Source organism: Leucoraja erinacea, chromosome 2 (assembly GCF_028641065.1).
Source record: "Leucoraja erinacea ecotype New England chromosome 2, Leri_hhj_1, whole genome shotgun sequence".
NCBI lineage: Eukaryota > Metazoa > Chordata > Chondrichthyes > Rajiformes > Rajidae > Leucoraja > Leucoraja erinaceus.
Genome location: NC_073378.1, coordinates 15222410 through 15243031, shown reverse-complemented (window position 1 = coordinate 15243031; position 20622 = coordinate 15222410). Strand labels below are relative to the sequence as shown.

The window sequence follows — 20622 nt, the reverse complement described above, 5'->3', positions numbered from 1 at the left end:
TGAGGGTAGGGAAAAGGAGAGGTGAAGGAGGGATTGGGGGAGGATAGCAGGAGAGGGAAAAGAAGAGGGAGGAGGTGAGGAGGGGGGAGTGGGATAGGATGGGGAATAGAGGTAGAGAACGGGGGGAGTAGAGGAGGAGGGAGTGGGTAATAGAGGGACAGGAGAGCAGTGGGGGATGTGAGGAGGGATATGAGGAGGTGAGGAGTGGGATAGGTGGGGGATAGAGAGATAGGAGGGGGGTAGTGAGGGAAGAGGAGTTATGGAGGGAGGGAGTGACTGAGGGTATGGGGAAGGAGGGAGAGAGGTGAGGGAGGGATTTGGGGAGGGGAGGAGAGGGGAAAGAAGAGTGAGGATGAAGAAGTGGGGGGGGGAGTACTAGCGATGAGGGGAAATGAGCTGCGCATGTGCTGTTGGGGGCTATGGGTGAGTGATGGAATATTGCGTTGGGGGACCAAGTCTCATGTGTGACAGGTGGTCCCACTTAGTCTAGTCTCCTTTAAACTTTGCTCCTCACTTTAAACCTATGTCTTTCTAGTCTTTCAGATGTTCATGCTAGAGGTACAGGTTCTGACTGCCTATCATATCTATGCTTCTCATAATCTTCTATTAACACTCCCCTCAACTGCCAATGCTCCAGGGAAAACAATCCAGGTTTATCCAACATCACCTTATAAGTGATGATACCCTCTAATCCATGCAACATTAAGTAATACTTTTACAGTTTCTCAAAAGCCTCCATATCTTGCTGTAATGGGGTGACCTGAATTGCACACAATACTCCAAATGCAACCTCATCAAAGTGTTATAAAGCTGTAACATAGTGTCTTGACTTATACTAAGTGCTAAACTGATGAAAGCAAGCCTACTAAACACTTTGTTTACTGTTCTATCTAGTTGTGCTACCACTTTCAGGGAGCTATGGACTTTGACCTCAAGATCACTATGAACATCAATACTTTTAAGGGTCTTGCCACTAACCATTCCCCTTATGTTCAACCTCCCAAAGTGAAAGATGCTTGGATTAAAATCCATTTGCCATTTCCCCACCCATAACTGTAACTGATCTAAATCTCGTTGTATCCTTTGACAGCCTTCCTCACTGCCTGCAACTCCACCATCACTGTCAGTTGCAAACTTATATACCAACCTATTAACATTTATGTCCAACTCATTTACATTTTTCACAAACAAACTGTCCTAGCACAGATCCCAGTGGAATACCACTGGTCACAGACCTCCAGACAGAATAACACCCTTCCACCATTATCCTCTGTCTTCTAACGGAAAATCCACACTAGAGAATGGCAATGGAATTAATCATTTAATGAAGTCCATGGGATCCAAGATAAATGACAAGATATAGGAGAGTTAGTAGATGATTTGGATGAGGGAATAGATGGCTTTGTGGCCAACAATTACTTTAGAAATTGACAAACAGAATAAAAAGTCTGGGTAAAAAAATGTTTCCACATAACCTCACCAATGTAATCAAACACCATAGGTAGACAAAAATGCTGGAGAAACTCAGCGGGTGAGTTAGCATCTATGGAGCGAAGGACTGAATGGGCTGAAAGATGGCAGATGGAGTTTAATGCTGATAAATGTGAGGTGCTACACCTTGGCAGGACAAATCAAAATAGGACGTACATGGTAAATGGTAGGGAATTGAAGAATACAGTTGAACAGAGGGATCTGGGTATAACCGTGCATAGTTCCTTGAAGGTGGAATCTCATATAGATAGGGTGGTAAAGAAAGCTTTTGGTATGCTAGCCTTTATAAATCGGAGCATTGAGTATAGAAGCTGGGATGTAATGTTAAAATTGTACAAGGCATTGGTGAGACCAAATCTGGAGTATGGGGTACAATTTTGGTCGCCAAATTCTAGGAAGGATGTCAACAAAATAGAGAGAGTACAGAGGAGATTTACTAGAATGTTGCCTGGGTTTCAACAACTAAGTTACAGAGATAGGTTGAATAAGTTAGGTCTTTATTCTCTGGAGCGCAGAAGGTTAAGGGGGGACCTGATAGAGGTCTTTACAATGATGAGAGGGATAGACAGAGTTGATGTGGACAAGCTTTTCCCTTTGAGAATAGGGAAGATTCAAACAAGGGGACATGACTTCAGAATTAAGGGACAGAAGTTTAGGGGTAATATGAGGGGGAACTTCTTTACGCAGAGAGTGGTGGCGGTGTGGAATGAGCTCCCAGTGGAAGTGGTGGAGGCAGGTTCATTGGTATCATTTAAAAATAAATTGGATAGGCATATGGATGAGAAGGGAATGGAGGGTTATGGTACGAGTGCAGGCAGGTGGGACTAAGGGGAAAAACATTTGTTTGGCATGGACTTGCAGGGCCGAGATGGCCTGTTTCCGTGCTGTAATTGTTATATGGTTATATGGTTATATGAAATAGGCAAGGTTTTGGGTCGAAACCCTTCTTCAGATTGATGTGAGGGTGGGGGGCGCGGGAAGAAGAAAGGAAGAGGTGGAGCCAATGGGCTGAGGGAAAGCTGAGAAGGGAAGGAGAAAGTAGGGATTATCTGGAATTAGAGAAGTCAATGTTCATACCACTGGGGTGCATACTGCCCAAGCGAAATATGAGGTGCTGCTCCTCCAATTTACAGTGGTCCTCACTTTGGCCATGGACACCATTGTCCCTTAAGAACACAGTCTGTCAGTTTCACCACAGGTGGCTATTGAAATGGACAAGCCATTGTTTCCATTGGCACGTACAATGTATTAACAATCTAGCATCACATTTTATTTTTGAAAATCCTGCAGGGCAAAGAACTTTGTTATTGCATGTCTAAGATACTGTAGTCCCTACACCATTGTCCCCAGTGACACAACTGTTTCCCTAATGGACCTGTCCCACTAAGGCGACTCTTTAGGCAACTGCTAGGGACTACAACATCTGGCGGCAACCTACGACAACCTACAAGAACAAAAATTGTCGTCACTGTCGCCGAAAAATTTTCAGCCTGTTGAACATTTCATGGCAGTCGCCTGCAGTCGCCCAAAAAATCATGGGGCAGGCTGATAATTTGGGACAGGCCCATAATGTCACCCAAAAGTGGGCAGGCCCATAATGCGATTTTCTACAACACAGGTTTTATTTTAGGAACACAATTATCACGATATAGTAGAACTACTTTTACAATGAAAGTAATTTAGTGTACGAAAATCTTTTGCAGAATATGCCAGAATTGTTTAATTAAAAGCCCTCGCCAATATGGGAGTAACGTGGCAACATCACTGGACTACACCGACAATCATTTCAAGGCAAATCAACAAATGGGATTTTAGGACTAATGCAGTGAGTGCAACCCTGCCGCAAGCTTAAAATACTAGAGCCATGAAAAGCTAGTGATTAGCTGTCACATCTGAAGGGAACGTAAGATGCTAGAAGCATGCACATCTGATCCATCACCCTTTTATTGAACTCACCCCTATGCAGTTTGCCAAATTGAGAAGTCACAATACTTTACATGTGGTTCTTAAATTCTGAGCCAGTCATTTAGCCATTTAAATGTGGCTGCTGATCTTTAATCGAGAAAGAGATATCAATCAGTCAATCCTATCTGTGTCCGGGCCGGGTGAGGTTTCTCCTGTTGAGTCAAATTAAGCCGCAGGCTCCACTCCTTGTGGTGTTTAAGTTGGATTTTTGTTATATTTTTAATCTCAATATACATTTATGTTTTCATGTAATTAATAACAGTTTAGCGTTTCAAAATACATTTATCATTTTAATTGTGTTGATTATTCCACTGATCTTTATTTTTTCAAATTATTTTATCTTTTCGCAACATATTACAAATGTCTGTATGGTTGGGTGGGTCAGCGTTTTAGTTCTGCTGTCTGCAGCTTAGGTATTGCTCTTGGCCAGGCATGGAAATCGCTGACAAAACATGGGGGGGACACAATTTCTTGGCGGCTGCGTGCATGCGCACACACGCGAGGTTTTGGCTATGTGCCCTATGGCTGGTGATCTATCGGCAACTGACCTGGTTGGTGACCGACTCTGAACTCTGGCAACAGCCGCTTCCGTCTGCCCCGAATGGTGGGGCTTCATTCGGCCCGTTCGTGGGGGCTTCAACATCGGAAGCCTCGATCGCCCCGAAGCAGCAGTTTGACCGCGGGGCAGTGGAAGATCCCTGGGTCGATTTTAAGCTGCGCCGGGCCAGGTGATGAAAAGCCCCACGAACGGGCCGGTTCAAGCTCCGCTCTGATGTTTGCTCCACCAGGATGTCTCCCTCCTCCAATCACTGCGCTCTATCCTCAGTCCCAACCCCCTACTTCCGCACCTGTCCGACTTCCCTCCTCCGATCATCACGCTGAATCATCATGCCCCTCCTCCACTGCATGCTGACCATGTCTCTCTCGTCCAATCGGCGCCCTCGATCATCAGTTCCACCCCACTGTCTCGTGGAAAGCGGAGATTTTTAACAGCTTTTTTTTTCACGGAGTTTTAAAATCCGGATTACAAAAAATGGGGGGGATTGTCCCCCACCTTAGTGCAGACAAGGGATGGAGCACAGGAGTGCCTCAAGGGCCTGTCCTATTTACGCGATATTTTCAGCGATTGCCGGCACCCGTTATAGTCACAGCAGGTCGCCAAAAATTTTCAACATGTTGAAAATCCAGCGGGGACCAGAAAAAGGTACGACTCTTTGGGCAGCTACTCACGACCATACAGCCGTCACCCCGTGATAATTTTGACTTTTTATGGGAGCTTTTTATCATTCCTGAATCGCAATTTGAATCAAATTAGATTAGAACTGAAACCTCTTTCCAGTGGGGTAAAAAAAAATGCAATGTGGCTTCAGGAAGAGGAAAGGAATTAGGCTGGTAGTCATGGAAACCTCAGAGTGCTTTGTGGTCCAAAACTGTTTCTGTAGTGGATAATGGTGCATTTCTCAAGATGGATCTGAAGAATGCAATTCTGTGACGATAGGACTATTGTAGGATTTCCCAGGAATTGCGAGCAACACTACAGCTAGGACATTGAGCATGTTAAGTATATTGTTGCCTATTTTCTTTTTTTAACATCCTTCCTTAAATGCAGAGAGCTAAGGTGTACAACTGGAAAAATAATGCAGTGAGACTGAAGTATATGAAAACTAACCAACAAAACAAATTTAAGGTTCATTTTTTTGTGTTGAAAATTTTCCACACTTGAAAAACTCGATATTATCTAAGACTGTAAATATAGTTCTAGTTACTTATATATCAATCTTAAGGTTGGTAAGTTCATAACATTTCGCATTAGATACTTACAACTGTTGATGAGATGAATCCAGGTTCTTAAGGATATATTCTTCTCTTTTTGCATCCCTTATCTTAGTCTTTGGAAGCAGTTTTTTTCTCTCAAGTTTATTCTTATCCTGATCATTAACTTTTTCACTCTGATCAAATTCGTCGCCAGTAAGTACTTCTGTTTTCTGGATCTTACGAGCATTTGTGGATTTCTTTTGTAGTGCAAAGTTCTAATAAAAGTTACAATTGACAAGAATTTCAAAATAATACAAAATGAACATGTCAGCGAATATATACTTTTTTATCAATCCACGTATGGTTACAGTAGCATTGCAGTACTGTCTGGGGAAAAAGATGCTCCTCGGGTGCCTTTTAAATCTTTCTTCTCTCACCTTTAATCTATTCCCTCAAGATTTAGACTCTCCTACCCCAAGAAAGAGACTGTGACAATCTATGCTCATCATGATTTTATAAACAAGGTCTCCCCTCAACCTCTTCCATTCTTCCACAGGTGCACAGTAGAGAGCATATTGCCTGGTTGTATCAAGGCCGGGTTCGGCAACTTGAATGCCCAGGAGCGAAGAAGACTGCAAAAAGTGGTGAACACTGGTGAACACTTCACTGGTTCTGACCTCCCCACTATCAATGGGATTTTACAGGAGTCGCTGCCTCAAAAAGGCTGCCAGCATCATCAGAGACCCACACCACACTGGCTACACACTCATTTCACCCGTGCCATCGAGAAGAAGGTACACGAGTCTGAAAACTGTAATGTTCAGGAACAGCGTCTTCCCACGAGCTACCGGGTTATTAAATACTACAACCCCCAAATAAGCTCTGAACGACATAAACTTGGGGAAATTGGTTTTGCTTTTTGCACAATTGTTTTTTTGTGTGTGTGTGTGTGTGTGTGTGTGTGTGTGTGTGTGTGTGTGTGTGTGTGTGTGTGTGTGTGTGTGTGTGTGTGTGTGTGTGTGTGTGTGTGTGTGTGTGTGTGTGTGTGTGTGTGTGTGTGTGTGTGTGTGTGTGTGTGTCTGTACATACACCCTGAACTTTTTTTTCTCGTTTATCTATATTACTAAATCTCTGTTCTTGACCGCATTTGGCCTTCTGTGCTGCAATTTCCGAGAGGTCCCGCCACCTACGGCCATCATTTTGGGCCACCTCGCTCAGAGCCCCCCTCCGCTGCATGTGTGCCGAGGATTTTTCCCGTCGATGAAAAATGACAGAGATATTAATGTTTTTATAAAATTCCCCATTCTCTCTGCTGCCCCTGCTGGAGGGAGGGGGAGGGACTCTAAAACCAGGAAGTGGTGTGCCTCAATCAGTCTCTGCAAGTTTTGTGCCTCAATCAGAGCTCTGAATAACACTGAACAAATGTCTCCACAGCTGTGAGTACCCATGATGTGGTTTAAAAATGAAAATATGGTTAGTTTGAGGAAAAAAGCACTGCCTGCAAATGGTTGTTTGGGTTGAAGTAAAAAGGAACTCTCTCTCTCTCTCTCTCCTCTCTCTCCCCTCCTCTCTCTCCCACCTCCCTCTCTCCCAATCCCTCTCTCTCTCTCTCCCTCTCTCTTTCTCTCTCTCTCTCTTCCCCTTTCTCTCTCTCTCTCCCCCTCCTCTCTCCCCCCTGCCCCCATCACCCCCCCCCTCTCCCCTCCTCCTCCTCTCCCCCCCTCCTCTCCTCCCCCCCCTCTCCTCCCCCCTCTCCCCCCCTCCCCACAATTAGCGTGAGTGCGGTGGGGGGGGGGGGGGGGGGGGGGGAAGATAGTTAGTGTGTGTGACGCTGCATGCCACCTCCCCCACCACAACCGGACGTTGGGGAAACAGACCCAACGGGTCTGCTCTTGGTCTAGTTTTATTATATTGTTTACAGTGTACTATGTTTACATGTGTAAGGAACAGCAGATGCTGGTTTAAACCGAAGATAGACACAAAAAGCTGGAGTAACTCAGTGAGACAAGCAGCATCTCTAGAGAGAAGGAATGGATGAAGTTTCAGGTCGAGACCCTTCTTCAGGCACCCATTCCTTCTCTCCAGAGATGCTGCCTGTCCCACTGAGTTACTCCAGCTTTTTGTACTGTGTTTACATATTCTGTTGGGCTGCTGCAAGTAAGAATTTCATTGTTCTATTTGGGACATATGCCAATAAAACACTCTTGACTCTCTTGAAAACATCCCAGTATATTCAACTACTCCTTATAACTCAAATTTTCGGGTTCCAGTAATATCTTTGTGAATCTTCTCTGCACCCTTTCCTGCTTAATGACATCCTTCCTATAACCAGGTGACCAGAACTGCATACAGTAGGTAGTCTCACCAACCATTTCTACAGTTATAAAAAAATATCTGAATGCTTTGTCTCAATGCCTGACCAATAAATACAAGCACACCAATCTCCTTCTTCACCATCTTGTCAACCTGTCAACTATCCAAATGAAACATCTCACAGCTGTCAGATTTACAGTAAATTCCTTTTGCCATTTCTTGACCAACTCCCTAATTCATCTTGATCCTGTTGCTGCAGCTGAGACTGTACAATGGAGCCAAAAAGGGAGCCTCTTTCATATGGACTCAGTGGGCTGTTCTGTGTATACTGTACTGACCGGGAAGATTGCGCTTATATACGGGAATAGTTTTGCTGAGCTGTATGTAAGAAATGTATTTCACTGTACCAGGTAAATGCAACAATAAAGAAACCATTGATCCATTAATCTCAGATACATAATTCACTGCCCACAATACTAACAATTTTGATGTAATCTACAAACCTGCTAACTGGGCATTTTCAATTAAATCCTTAATATAGAGGACAAACAACAGTGGTCCCTCCCCCCCCCCCCCCCCCCATCCTCCCCGCTCTCCCCCCCTCCCCCCCCCCCCTCCTCCTCCTCCCCCTCCTCCTCCTCCTCCTCCTTCCTCCTCCCTCCTCCCTTCTCCTTCCTCCTCCTTCTCCTTCCTCCTCTTCCTCTCCTTCTTCTCAAGTTGTAGGACAACTTGTTCTATTTGATCTTATTTGATTGTGCATGCCAGGTTGATTGCATTAGTTGAAACAGGGCAGTTGCAATGTCCCACCCCAGTGACAATATGATAGATAATAAATACTAGCTTTGCAAGAAACATTCTCCCACAGAGGAATAAAAATATCCTGACAGATATACCAATGAATTTCTTCATGCAAGTAGAAGTAATATGTAACCGAATAAATGTGGATTAATTTATTTTAGAGTTAAGAGTCAATGATCTCAACATCGATATTGTAGTTTCACAACTGGGCTCTTAAATCTAATCAAAGGAAACTGTGGTTTGAGAGGAGAGTTCGTTGTGATTGATTGGAAAGATACAGTGGTGGCCAGGCAATGGTTAGCATTCAAGACTATTGCATAAGTTGCAAACAAAAATCCTTTATGGCACAGGAACCATAAAGGAAAAATAATTAATTTATGGCTGATACTAGAAATTGAAAATGGAATTAAATCAAAGGAAGAGACTTGTCATAAATGACTACTGACTAGTGGCACTAACGTCCGCCGTGATGAAGTGTTTTGGGAGACTGGTTATGATGCATATCAACTCGTGTGTTAGGAAGCACCTGGATCCACTACAATTTGCCTCCGACCACAACAGATGAACAGCCAATCTTGCTGGCTCTCCACTCTGCAATGGACCACTTGGACAACAAGAACACATACGTCAAGCTTGTTAGTACCCTTCTTAATGAATAACCTATAAATTACATAGATTCACCACCCTCTGGCTAAAGAAATTCCTTATTTCTATTTTGAAAGCAAGTCTTTTTATTCTGAGGTTGTGCCCTCTGATTCTAGACTCTCCCATAACTGGAAACATCCTCTCCATGTTCACTCTATCTAGATCTTTCATGGTAGGTTTCAATGAGATCTTCCCCTCATCCTTCTAAAATCCAGTGAGGACAGGCTCAGAGCCTTAAAAAATTATTCATGCGAGAATCATCCCCAAGATCATTCCCGTAAACCTCTGAACCCCTTTAAAAGCCAGCTCATCCTTCCTTAGATGTGCAGCCCAAAACTGCTAACAATAAATATGAGCCTCACCAGTGCCTGATGAAGCCTCGTCATTATATCCTTGCTTTTACAGTATATTCTATTCAACTCAAAATCAATCCCAGCATTGCATTTGCAATTCTTGTCGCTGACTCGACCATCTACCATCTACCTCATTGGTGACCCTCGGACTATCTTTGATTGGACATTATTTGGCTTCCCAGAATTTTAATAGAGATAGAAACATAGAAAATAGGTGCAGGAGAGTAGGCCATTTGGCCCTTCGAGCCTGCACCGCCATTCAATATGATCATGGATGATCATCCAACTCAGTATCCTGTAACTGTCTTCTCTCCATAACCCCTGATACCTTTAGCCACAAGGGCCAATTTAACTCCCTCTTAAATATAGCCAATGAACTGGCCTCAACTACCTTCTGTGGCAGAGAATTTCAGAGACTCACCACTCTCTGTGTGAAAAATGTTTTTCTCATCTTGGTCCTGAAAGATTTCCCCCTTATCCTTAAACTGTGACCCCTTGTTCTGGACTTCCCCTACATCGGGAACAATCTTCCTGCATCTAGCCTGTCCAACCCCTTAACAATTTTGTACGTTTCTATAAGATACACCCTCAATCTTCTAAATTCTAGCGAGTACAAGCCAAGGCTATCCAGTCTTTCTTCATATGAAAGTCCTGACATCCCAGGAATCAGTCTGGTGAACCTTCCTTGTACCCCCTCTATGGCAAGAATGTCTTTCCTCAGATTAGATGGCTTCAGAGATAGTGGATACTCTAGGTGTTATCTTCCAATCTACTGTAGTTTCTGGAATTGTTCCTGACAAAGTATTCCTTCACTCAGAGGGCTGTGAATCTTTGATGTTGTCTCAAAGGGCCAAATCCTGCTCCTAGTTCTTTAATTCATATGCCAATATGCATATATGCATTTCTCTAATCTGGCAGATTGGTACATTAACATCTTGGCAAAAGGACAGGTCTCTGGAAATGTAGAACTCCAATTACATGAAAGTTTAGATTATAGCCACAACCTTCTAGATAACCAGAGATGCAATCTTAATATCAATGATGCAGTTGGTAGAACTGCCACCTCACAACTCCAACTCATTGCGTTTGCGCATTCTCCCTGAGACCTTGTGGGTTGTATCCAGTTGCACTGGTTTCCTCCCACTTCCCAAAGGCATTGGGATTGATAGGTAAATTATCCACTGTAAATTATCTCTGTTATCTGGGGAGAATGGTCAAAATAGTGCAGGATTAGTGTAATGAATGCTTGATGATCAGTATGGACTCAGTGGACCAAAAGGCCTGTTTTTGAGCTGTATGATTTTATGACATAAATTGAGTTTGCAGGCTTAATTTAGGGAAATCAACCAGGACTAATATGACTTAGACAATGGAATAACAAAACAATATATTCATGTTTTTCAAAGACTACATTTATTGTAAACATATTGAATGGCGGCATTAAATTTCAAGGCTTTATTAATAAATTGTGTAAATGGACAAAACCCTATCAAATGCTAATAAACATATTGAGATGTGACGATGCCCAGGAGTGTGTTGGAATTGCCAAGTCTAAAGGTAACAAGAAAATAGTTTTCAACAACAAAGTCTAAAGCAGAAGTGGAATCAGGTAATGTTGCAAGACTAAAATAGGCTTTTTAAATAATGGCACAAATATATTGTCTAATTCTCAAGGCAGGGCCAAGAATAATACCACATTTGTGAATGTTCTTGTTCAGTTTCAGAGAATTTCCAGGGAAAGGGTTTATGTTAGGGAATAGAGTTTGTGATGCAAGAATTAAGACCTGCTTAGATAACTTCTTCTATAGGATAAATTATTTATAAATATGATCAATAATGGTGGTTCCAATAGAGATCCAGCAATTACATGCTGCCAATTTGAAGATATGCTCCTAATCCCCACTCTCAGTCTCTTGCCACGGATTTAGTCTCTAGCTAGGTTCAACATCTAGCTTCAATTCTGTGAGATTTAACTTCACAAATAATTGTTCATGAGGGACTTTCCCACTGAAAGTCCATATTAATACCATCCACTGACATTCCTGTCTACTCCTTTAGCCAACTCTTCATCATGCATGAACTACTCTTTATAAATCAGCATTGGCTCTATCAGCTGAAAATTTATAATTATAAACTCTACCAGTTTCACTATAACAGATGTTAAGCTAACTAGTCTATATTTCCTCACTTTCCATCTCTCATCTGTCTTAACCCTTTCTTTCGATATAAAATTCTTAGAGAATCGGACAGGGTAGATGCAGGAAAAATGTCCCCTATGTTGGGTGAGTCCAGAACCAGGAGTCATAGTTTAAGAATAAGGGACAGGCCATTTCAGACTGAGAGGAAAAACGTTTTCACCCACAGTTGTGAATCTGTGGAATTCTCGGCCACAGAAGGCAGTGGAGGCCAATTCACTGGATGTTTTCAAGAGAGAGTTAGATTTAGCTCTTAGGGCTAAGGGAATCAAGGGATATGGGGAAAAAGCCAGAATGGGGTACTGATTTTGGATGATCAGCCATGATCATATTGAATGGTGGTGCTGGCTCGAAGGGTCGAATGGCCTACTCCTGCACCTATTTTCTATGTTTTCCAAAAAATTTGCAGCAAAGGTCACTGAACAATAACCTGTTATATGAAATGTGATCCAAATGTTCTCACCTAATTCAGACATGCTGAGATAAATTATATTGTTTCTCTTGTCACTGCTATCGCTGAGATTTAAATGTTTTAGAGTCCTGCACTACCTTGGTGATGTTTAACATTCTATTGCTTACTTGACAAGATCTGTCATCAGAAGAACAAGATAGTAAAAACTATTACTAAATGTCACGGAAAATCTAAATACTTTAAAAGTTCACGGTTTAGAATAATTGCCTCTCAATAAAGCATAATTTTACATTTAGAGCAGAAAAACAAACCAAATAACCTTATCGTGATCAATTGGAGGATTATTCCTTTACCTGTTTGACTGTAACAAAGACTAGTCCACGAATACCATAAATAGAGACCCAACCACTACCCCTTTACCGACACAGTCAATCGACTGGCTCAAGTTGGCCTAGCACCGAACAACTTCCTCAACACCATTCACTTTCTCTGGATCAAAGATGTACCTAATGACACATGCATGTGCTCAAAAAATGAGAAAACTAACGCGGCCACAGGGAGAACATACAAATTCTGTACAGACAGCATCTGCAGTTAGAATCAATCCCAGGTCCATGGAACTGTAAAGCAGCAACTCTACTGCTGCACCACTGCGCCACTCACTCCTCTCTCCCCTTCCTAGATTTTTCCATCTCCATCATAGGGGAAAGGTTGCATCCAGAGATTCCAACAGCTATTTTGAATATGCTTCCTTCTGTCTGTCCCCTGTAATAACTTTATGTTATATTAATTGAAGGGATGTGGGCTTTGCAGACTGAGCCAATATTTAGTTGGCCAAACCTAGTTGCCCATGAGAAGATGCTGATGAACTGCTTTTTTAAACCGCTGCCGTCTGTGAGGGGCGGGTGCCAAGGATGTTTGAGAATCTTGACCAGCAACAATGAAGCAACGGTGATATATTTCCAAGTCAGGATGGGCTGTGGCTTGGAGGGCAACTTCCTGGTTGTAGAGTTCCCATGCTTTAGCTGCCCTTGTCCTTCTAGCTGGTAGAAGTCATGGGTTTGGAATGTGCTCTCTGAGGAGTCTTGGTGAGTTGTTACATGGGTTGGCTGAGTGAATGGCTATGGATGAGGTGTTGATTGGTGATCTGTTATGTCCTGTTCCATGTCTAGCTTCTTTGAGGCTATCATCCAGGCAAGTGGAAAGTATTCCACCCACCTGGCTTGATTCTTGTAGATGGTGGGCATGCATTGGCGAGTTAGGGTGCGAGTTACTTGCCACAGGAGCCCTAGCCTCTGACCTCCTCTTTCAAACACATTGTAGATATGATTTACTCTTGCTGATATCATCATTTTCTGGTACTTGTGTTACACAAATATTACTTGTCCATGTCTTGCTGCATTTAGTCATGGGCTGTTTCATTATCTGAGGAGTCAAGAATGATACTGAACATTTTGCCATCATCAGCATATACCCCTACTTCTGACCTTGATCAAATGCTGTCGATATAAAGGACAGTTACTTTGGAGTGCAACTATTTTGTCTATGTTACGATCAAGGCTGTAGTTCTAGTGGAACCCAAACTGAGCTTCTATGATTAGGTTGTTGCTAATCTAGTGCCAGTTTATAGCACTGTTGATCATCTTCCATCACTTTGCTAATAATCATGGGTAGTCTAAAGGAGTGATAATTGGCCAGGTTAGATTTGTCCTGCTTCTTGAGGACAGGACATAAATGGACAATTTTTCACATCATTAGGTAAATACCTAATGTTGTAGCTGCACATGACCAAGAGCACAGACAGTTCTGGAGTACAAGTATTTCAGTACTCATGCCAAAATGTTGTTAACCCTTATTGCCTTTGCTGCATCCAATTCCTTTAGCCAACTCAATTCCATTCACTGTTGACATTTGCTTTGATGATATGACATTATGCACAGCTGTCTCTGAAAATGACCATTCTTCCTGAACCCTCTACCATCGTAATAGACCTCTTGACTGCATCACATCTACACCTCTACTCTTGAACTTCTCCTCCTTGAAAAAACAAAAGCCCACTCCCCATGGCCCTTGTCTTCCACCTCACCAACCACCACATTCAGTACAACATCCTTCACAATTTCAACCAGCTCCAAAAATATTTCACTACCAGATGGATGCATACTCCAATTCTCTCCCCTTCAGCATTGCTCCCTTCAAAATTCCTTGGTCAACACTTCCATGTCTATCAACCACTCCCCGTCTCATGGCACTACTGCATGCAATTGCAGGCGATGCAGCACTTGTCTTTTCATCTCTTCCTTTACCCCCATCCATGGATACAAACAGTGCTTTCTGCTGAAGTGGTGATTCAGTTGTACTTCTTCAAATCTAATGCCCTGCATGTGATCTCCACTGCAATGGAGAAACCAAAACAGAGATCGGGTGATCACTTTGCAGAGCACCAGCAATTCAGTCGGAGGGCCATGGGTTTTTGTTTCTTTGCCAATTTAATCAACATCCCACTCTGACCCTTCCCTCTGTGGCCTTCTGCACTGTTACAGCAAGGTCCAACGCAAGAATATTAAATTCTTAAACATCACACTTTTTTCTGTATGTATCATAAATTGCCATTTATGCCTGTAACCATTTTGACATAGCTTTCTTATTCTATACGTATGGTCTGAGGTGTTGGGTATTTTACACAGCTTTACTATTCACAACACGTTATAACATTGTCCTTGAAATAGTTTCCTCAACAGTTCCAGAGATGATGCAGAGAACTGTATGTGAGAATAGTAAAACTTAATATTCACTTTGAAAGTGTTTGGCCTTTTTCAAGAAGAAATTCTAGGCCGACTACATCCCAGCTTCAATTTTTCAGAATAGAGCAATACAATACTCCTGTAGTAATTATTTTAAGAAATGGTGCCAACATTTTATTCCAATAAATATTTTTCTCTTTAACGTTGATGGTCTTGATTCATACTGGGGCAGGGGTAGACATCTGGTTCCACAAATATCTCTTCAAAGTAATCCCTCGTTTGTGAACCATACAAGATTATAACTATCTCAACATAGACCCAAGTCAAAATTTAAAAAACTCGTGCAGACAAGAATATTCTAAAGAGACAACTTTAATTTGTATAGGTTCAGTTAACAACCATCACATAATACTTTCTGCATTGATAAATAACAGATGTTCACCAAATGTTGTTGGTGATGCTAGATGAGTGACATTCTGCATGAGTGAAATGGAATGTGGGTTTCTGTAATACACTGGCAATGAAGTGCTTTTGGATGAGGTGAAATGCACCACATCAATTCAAGTTAGATATTCAGGTTTCATCGGCGACTACAAAATGCAAATTATTAGGCTCTGTGTGATGGCATTGCCAAGTTGCAGCTTTATCTAAATCCCTGTCACTAGTATCAGAAACATATTTCAAAATAGTACTCCAAATTCCATTGCTACTGGTATGTGAAACCTAAAGTGGTAGCATATTGATTACAGGACATTCCATTACACTTGCTGCCAATAAATTGCTTTTGAACTATAGTCAGTTTTGTAGGCAAACCCAATAGCGATGTCTGCAAATGCTAAAATCTGAAAATAGCTAAATGACCCATTAATCTGTTTTTTTGGCACTATTGATCGAGTAAAGAATATTGGCCTGTATGATGGAGCAACTTTTAAGTTTAGTTTAGTTTAGAGATACAGCGTTATTCAAGTTGTTATTCAAAAGTTTTCAGGGCATCTTTTATATTTATCTGCAGAGAATTATCTGCACTTTAGTCCAAAAATTCAAAAGTTTTTAGGGCATCTTTGATATTTATCTGCAATTTCGTCCAATCAAAAGAAGGACACATTTTAGAGCAGATGACCCTCAGCCAAACATCAGCCAAAGTCATGTGTAGAATTGTACTCAGATTTAGAACAAAATACATAATCTTTTGATTGAGTCTTCGACAGTGATTTAAAGGTTGAAACCAGAAAACAACAGCAAAAGTAAAGATTTGAATTAAAATATAGATAATGCATCTGAAAAAAATTATTGAATGTGCAGTGAAGGGGTTAAATCTATGAGAATGTGAGAGAGAGAATAAAAAAAGAGATGGGAGTAAAATGAGATGAGACCTCACAATTGTAATGCCATGGGAGATTCAGAGATATAAAATTAAAATATACACACTTCCAGTAAAATCAACAATTACCATATTTTTTTACTTTTTATATGTGAACATTTAGCCTTTGTCACATAGAAAATAGGTGCAGGAGTAGGCCATTCGGCCCTTCGAGCCTGCACCGCCATTCAATATGATCATGGCAGATCATCCAACAGTATCCTGTACCTGCCTTCTCTCCATACCCCCTGATCCCTTTAGCCATAAGGGCCACATCTAACTCCCTCTTAAATATAGCCAATGAACTGGCCTCAACTACCTTCTGTGGCAGAGAATTCCCCAGATTCACCACTCTCTGTGTGAAAAATGATTTTCTCATCTCGGTCCCAATAGATTTCCCCCTTATCCTTAAACTGTGACCCCTTGTTCTGGATTTCCCCAACATCGGGAATAATCTTCCTGCATCTAGCCTGTCCAACCCCTTAAGAATTTTGTAAGTTTCTATAAGATCCCCCCTCAATTTTCTAAAGTCACATGGGAGGCCTGGTCCCCCAACACAGGAAAGCAGACTATTATCTAAATGGTGGCCGACTGGCAAAAACAGGAAAGCAGACTATTATCTAAATGGTGGTCGACTAGGAACAGAGGAGATGCAGCGAGACCTGGGCATCATGGTACACCAGTCATTGAAAGTAGGCATGCAGGTGCAGCAGGCAGTGAAGAAAGCGAATGGTATGTTAGCTTTCATAGCAAAAGGATTTGAGTATAGGAGCAGGGAGGTTCTACTGCAGTTGTACAGGGTCTTGGTGAGACCACACCTGGAGTATTGCGTACAATTTTGGTCTCCAAATCTGAGGAAGGACATTATTGCCATAGAGAGAGTGCAGAGAAGGTTCACCAGACTGATTCCTGGGATGTCAGGACTGTCTTATGAAGAAAGACTGGATAGACTTGGTTTATACTCTCTAGAATTTAGGAGATTGAGAGGGGATCTTATAGAAACTTACAAAATTCTTAAGGGGTTGGACAGGCTAGATGCAGGAAGATTGCTCCCGATGTTGGGGAAGTCCAGGACAAGGGGTCACAGCTTAAGGATAAATCCTTTAAAACCGAGATGAGAAGAACTTTTTTCACACAGAGAGTGGTGAATCTCTGGAACTCTCTGCCACAGAGGGTAGTCGAGGCCAGTTCATTGGCTATATTTAAGAGGGAGTTAGATGTGGCCCTTGTGGCTAAGGGGATCAGAGGGTATGAAGAGAAGGCAGGTACGGGATACTGAGTTGGATGATCAGCCATGATCATATTGAATGGTGGTGCAGGCTCGAAGGGCTGAATGGCCTACTCCTGCACCTAATTTCTATGTTTCTATGTTTCTAACACTATATTCCACCACTAAGCCATAGCCCCCAATTGCGCATGATCAGCTGATGATCCCGCACTAACGGCAGAAGTTAAGCAAAAGTTAATAACTTTGCATTTAATATTTCCATTACTTCGACATCTCTGTTCCCACTACTATCCTCCTCCATTCCCCCTCATTCCCCAGCATTCTGTCCCCCTCATCTTGACAATCCCTCTTCTTTCACCTGAGAGACAGGGAGAGGTGGGATGGGAGAGAGAGAGGGAGGCAGAGAGAGAGAGAGAGAGAGGGATGGAAGTGAGGGAGGGAGGGAGAAAAGGGGGAGGGAGAGAAAGGGGGAAGGAGAAAGAAAAGAGGGGGAGGGAGAATGAGAGAGGCAGAAGGAGAGAGAGGGAGAGAGAGAGACAGGGATTGAAAGAGGGAGAGGAAGGGAGTGAAGGAGGGTGAGCAGGAGGGAGGGAAAGTGATGGATGTATCAGTTTAACAGTGAATAGGGGTGGAGAGGGGGTAAAGGGAGTGGATGGATAGAGGGAGGAGGGACGGGAGAGAGGAGGGAGGGAGAGAGGGAGGGAGAGAGAGGGAGGGGAGAGAGGGAGGGGAGAGAGGGAGGGGAGAGAATACTTTCTGAATGCACTGTTTTTGTGTTAGAATGAGGCCAGATCAAATAGCTTCATTGACTTTAACCTCAAGAACGTTACTAATACTCTCCTCTGCCTTGCAGAGCTGGTCCTTACCCTCAACAACTTCTCCTTCGACTCCTCCCACTTACTCCAAATCCAAGGCGTACAATGGCTTGCAAAAGTATTCATACCCCTTGAACTTTTCCACATTTTGTCACGTTACAACCACAAACGTAAATGTATTTTATTGGGATTTTATGTGATAGACCAACACAAAGTGGCGCATAATTGTGAAGTGGAAGGAAAATGATACATGGTTTTCAATTTTTTTTACAAATAAAAAACTGAAAAGTGTGGCGTGCAAAAATATTCAGCCCCTCTGAGTCAATACTTTGTAGAACCACCTTTCGCTGCAATTACAGCTGCAAGTCTTTTGGGGTTTGTCTCTACCAGCTTTGCACATCTAGAGACTGAAATTTTTGCCCATTCTTCTTTGCAAAATAGCTCAAGCTCAGTCAGATTGGATGGAGAGTGTCTGTGAACAGCAATTTTCAAGTCTTGCCAGAGATTCTCAATTGGATTTAGGTCTGGACTTTGACTGGGCCATTCTAACACATGAATATGCTTTGATCTAAACCATTCCATTGTAGCTCTGGCTGTATGTTTAGGGTCGTTGTCCTGCTGGAAGGTGAACCTCCGCCCCAGTCTCAAGTCTTTTGCAGACTCTAACAGGTTTTCTTCCAAGATTGCCCTGTATTTGGTTCCATCCATCTTCCCATCAACTCTGACCAGCTTCCCTGTCCCTGCTGAAGAAAAGCATCCCCACAGCATGATGCTGCCACCACCATGTTTCACAGTGGGGATGGTGTGTTCAGGGTGATGTGCAGTGTTAGTTTTCCGCCACACATAGCGTTTTGCATTTAGGCCAAAAACTTCAATTTTGGTCTCATCTGACCAGAGCACCTTCCTCCACATGTTTGCTGTGTCCCCCACATGGCTTGTGGCAAACTGCAAACGGGACTTCTTATGGCTTTTTTTCAACAATTGCTTTCTTCTTGCCACTCTTCCATAAAGGCCCGATTTGTGGAGTGCACGACTAATAGTTGTCCTGTGGACAGATTCTCCCACCTGAGCTGTGGATCTCTGCAGCTCCTCCAGAGTTACCATGGGCCTCTTGGCTGCTTCTCTGATCAATGCTCTCCTTGCCCGGCCTGTCAGTTTAGGTGGACGGCCATGTCTTGGTAGGTTTGCAGTTGTGCCATACTCTTTCCATTTTCGGATGATGGATTGAACAGTGCTCCGTAAGGTGTTCAAAGCTTGGGATATTTTTTTATAACCTAACCCTGCTTTAAACTTCTCCACAACTTTATCCCTGACCTGTCAGTGTGTTCCTTGGGTTTCATGATGCTGTTTGTTCACTAATGTTCTCTAACAAACCTCTGAGGCCTTCACAGAACAACTGTAATCATACTGAGATTAGATTACACACAAGTGGACGCTAATTAGGTGACTTCTGAAGGCAATTGGTTGCACTGGATTTTATTTAGGGGTATCAGAGTAAAGGGGGCTGAATACTTTTGCACGCCGCACTTACAGTTTTTTATTTGTAAAAAAATTTGAAAACCATGTATCATTTTAAAGGAGGATAGTAAAAGCTTCTTTAGGTATGTGAAGAGGAACAAATGTGGGTCTCTTGAAGACAGAAACAGGTGAATTTACTTTGGGGAACAAGGAAATGGCAAACAGGTACTTTGTTTCTGTCTTCACTAAAGAAGACACATTCAATCTCCCAGATGTGCTCTGGGACAGAGGACAGAGGGTGATGGAGGAACTGAAGGAAATTCACATTAGTCAGGAAATGGTGTTGGGTAGACTGATGGGACTGAAGGCTGATAAATCCCTAGGGATTGGTGGTCTGCATCCCAGGGTACTTGAGGAAGTGGCTCGCGAAACTGTGGACGCATTGGTGATCATTTTGAAATGTTCTATAGACTTTTGATCAGTTCCTGTGGATTGGAGGGTAGCTAATGTTATCCCACTTTTCAAGAAAGGAGGGATAGAGAAAGCAGGGAATATTAGGCCAGTTAGCCTGACATCAGAGGTGGGGAAGATGCTGGAGTCGATTATCAAAGATATAATAGCAGCGCATTTGGATAGCAGTAACAGGATCGGTCCAAGTCAGCATGGATTTATGAAGGGGAAATCATGCTTGACTAATCTTCTGGAATTTTTTGAGGATGTAACTAGGAAATAGACAAGGAGAGCCAGTGGATGTAGGGTACCTGGACTTTCAGAAAGCCTTTGATAAGGTCCCACGCAGATTAGTGAGCAAAATTAGAGCACATGGTATTGGGGGTAGGGTATTGACATGGCAAAAAATTGGTTGGCAGATAGGAAACCAAGATTAGGGATTAACGGGTCCCTTTCAGAATGGCAGGCAGTGACTAGTGGTGTGATGCAAGGCTCGGTGCAGCTATTTATTATATACATTAATGATTTAGATGAAGGAATTAATGATTTAGATGAAGGAATTAAAAGTACATACGAAGAAAAGTACTATAGGAAGGATGTCAACAAAATAGAGAGAGTACAGAGGAGATTTACTAGAATG

The 20622-nt window shown here is 42.5% G+C and overlaps 1 protein-coding gene across 1 annotated transcript in view; it reads right to left on the bottom strand.

Moving 5' to 3' along the window:
• The window catches only part of odad2 (outer dynein arm docking complex subunit 2), a 308719-nt gene that overhangs the window by 247291 nt on the left and 40806 nt on the right, over positions 1-20622 (bottom strand). The window contains exon 8 of the mRNA XM_055651852.1: positions 5278-5486. Coding sequence (XP_055507827.1) covers positions 5278-5486 — 209 coding nt within the window. The remainder of the gene's footprint in view (positions 1-5277; positions 5487-20622) is intronic.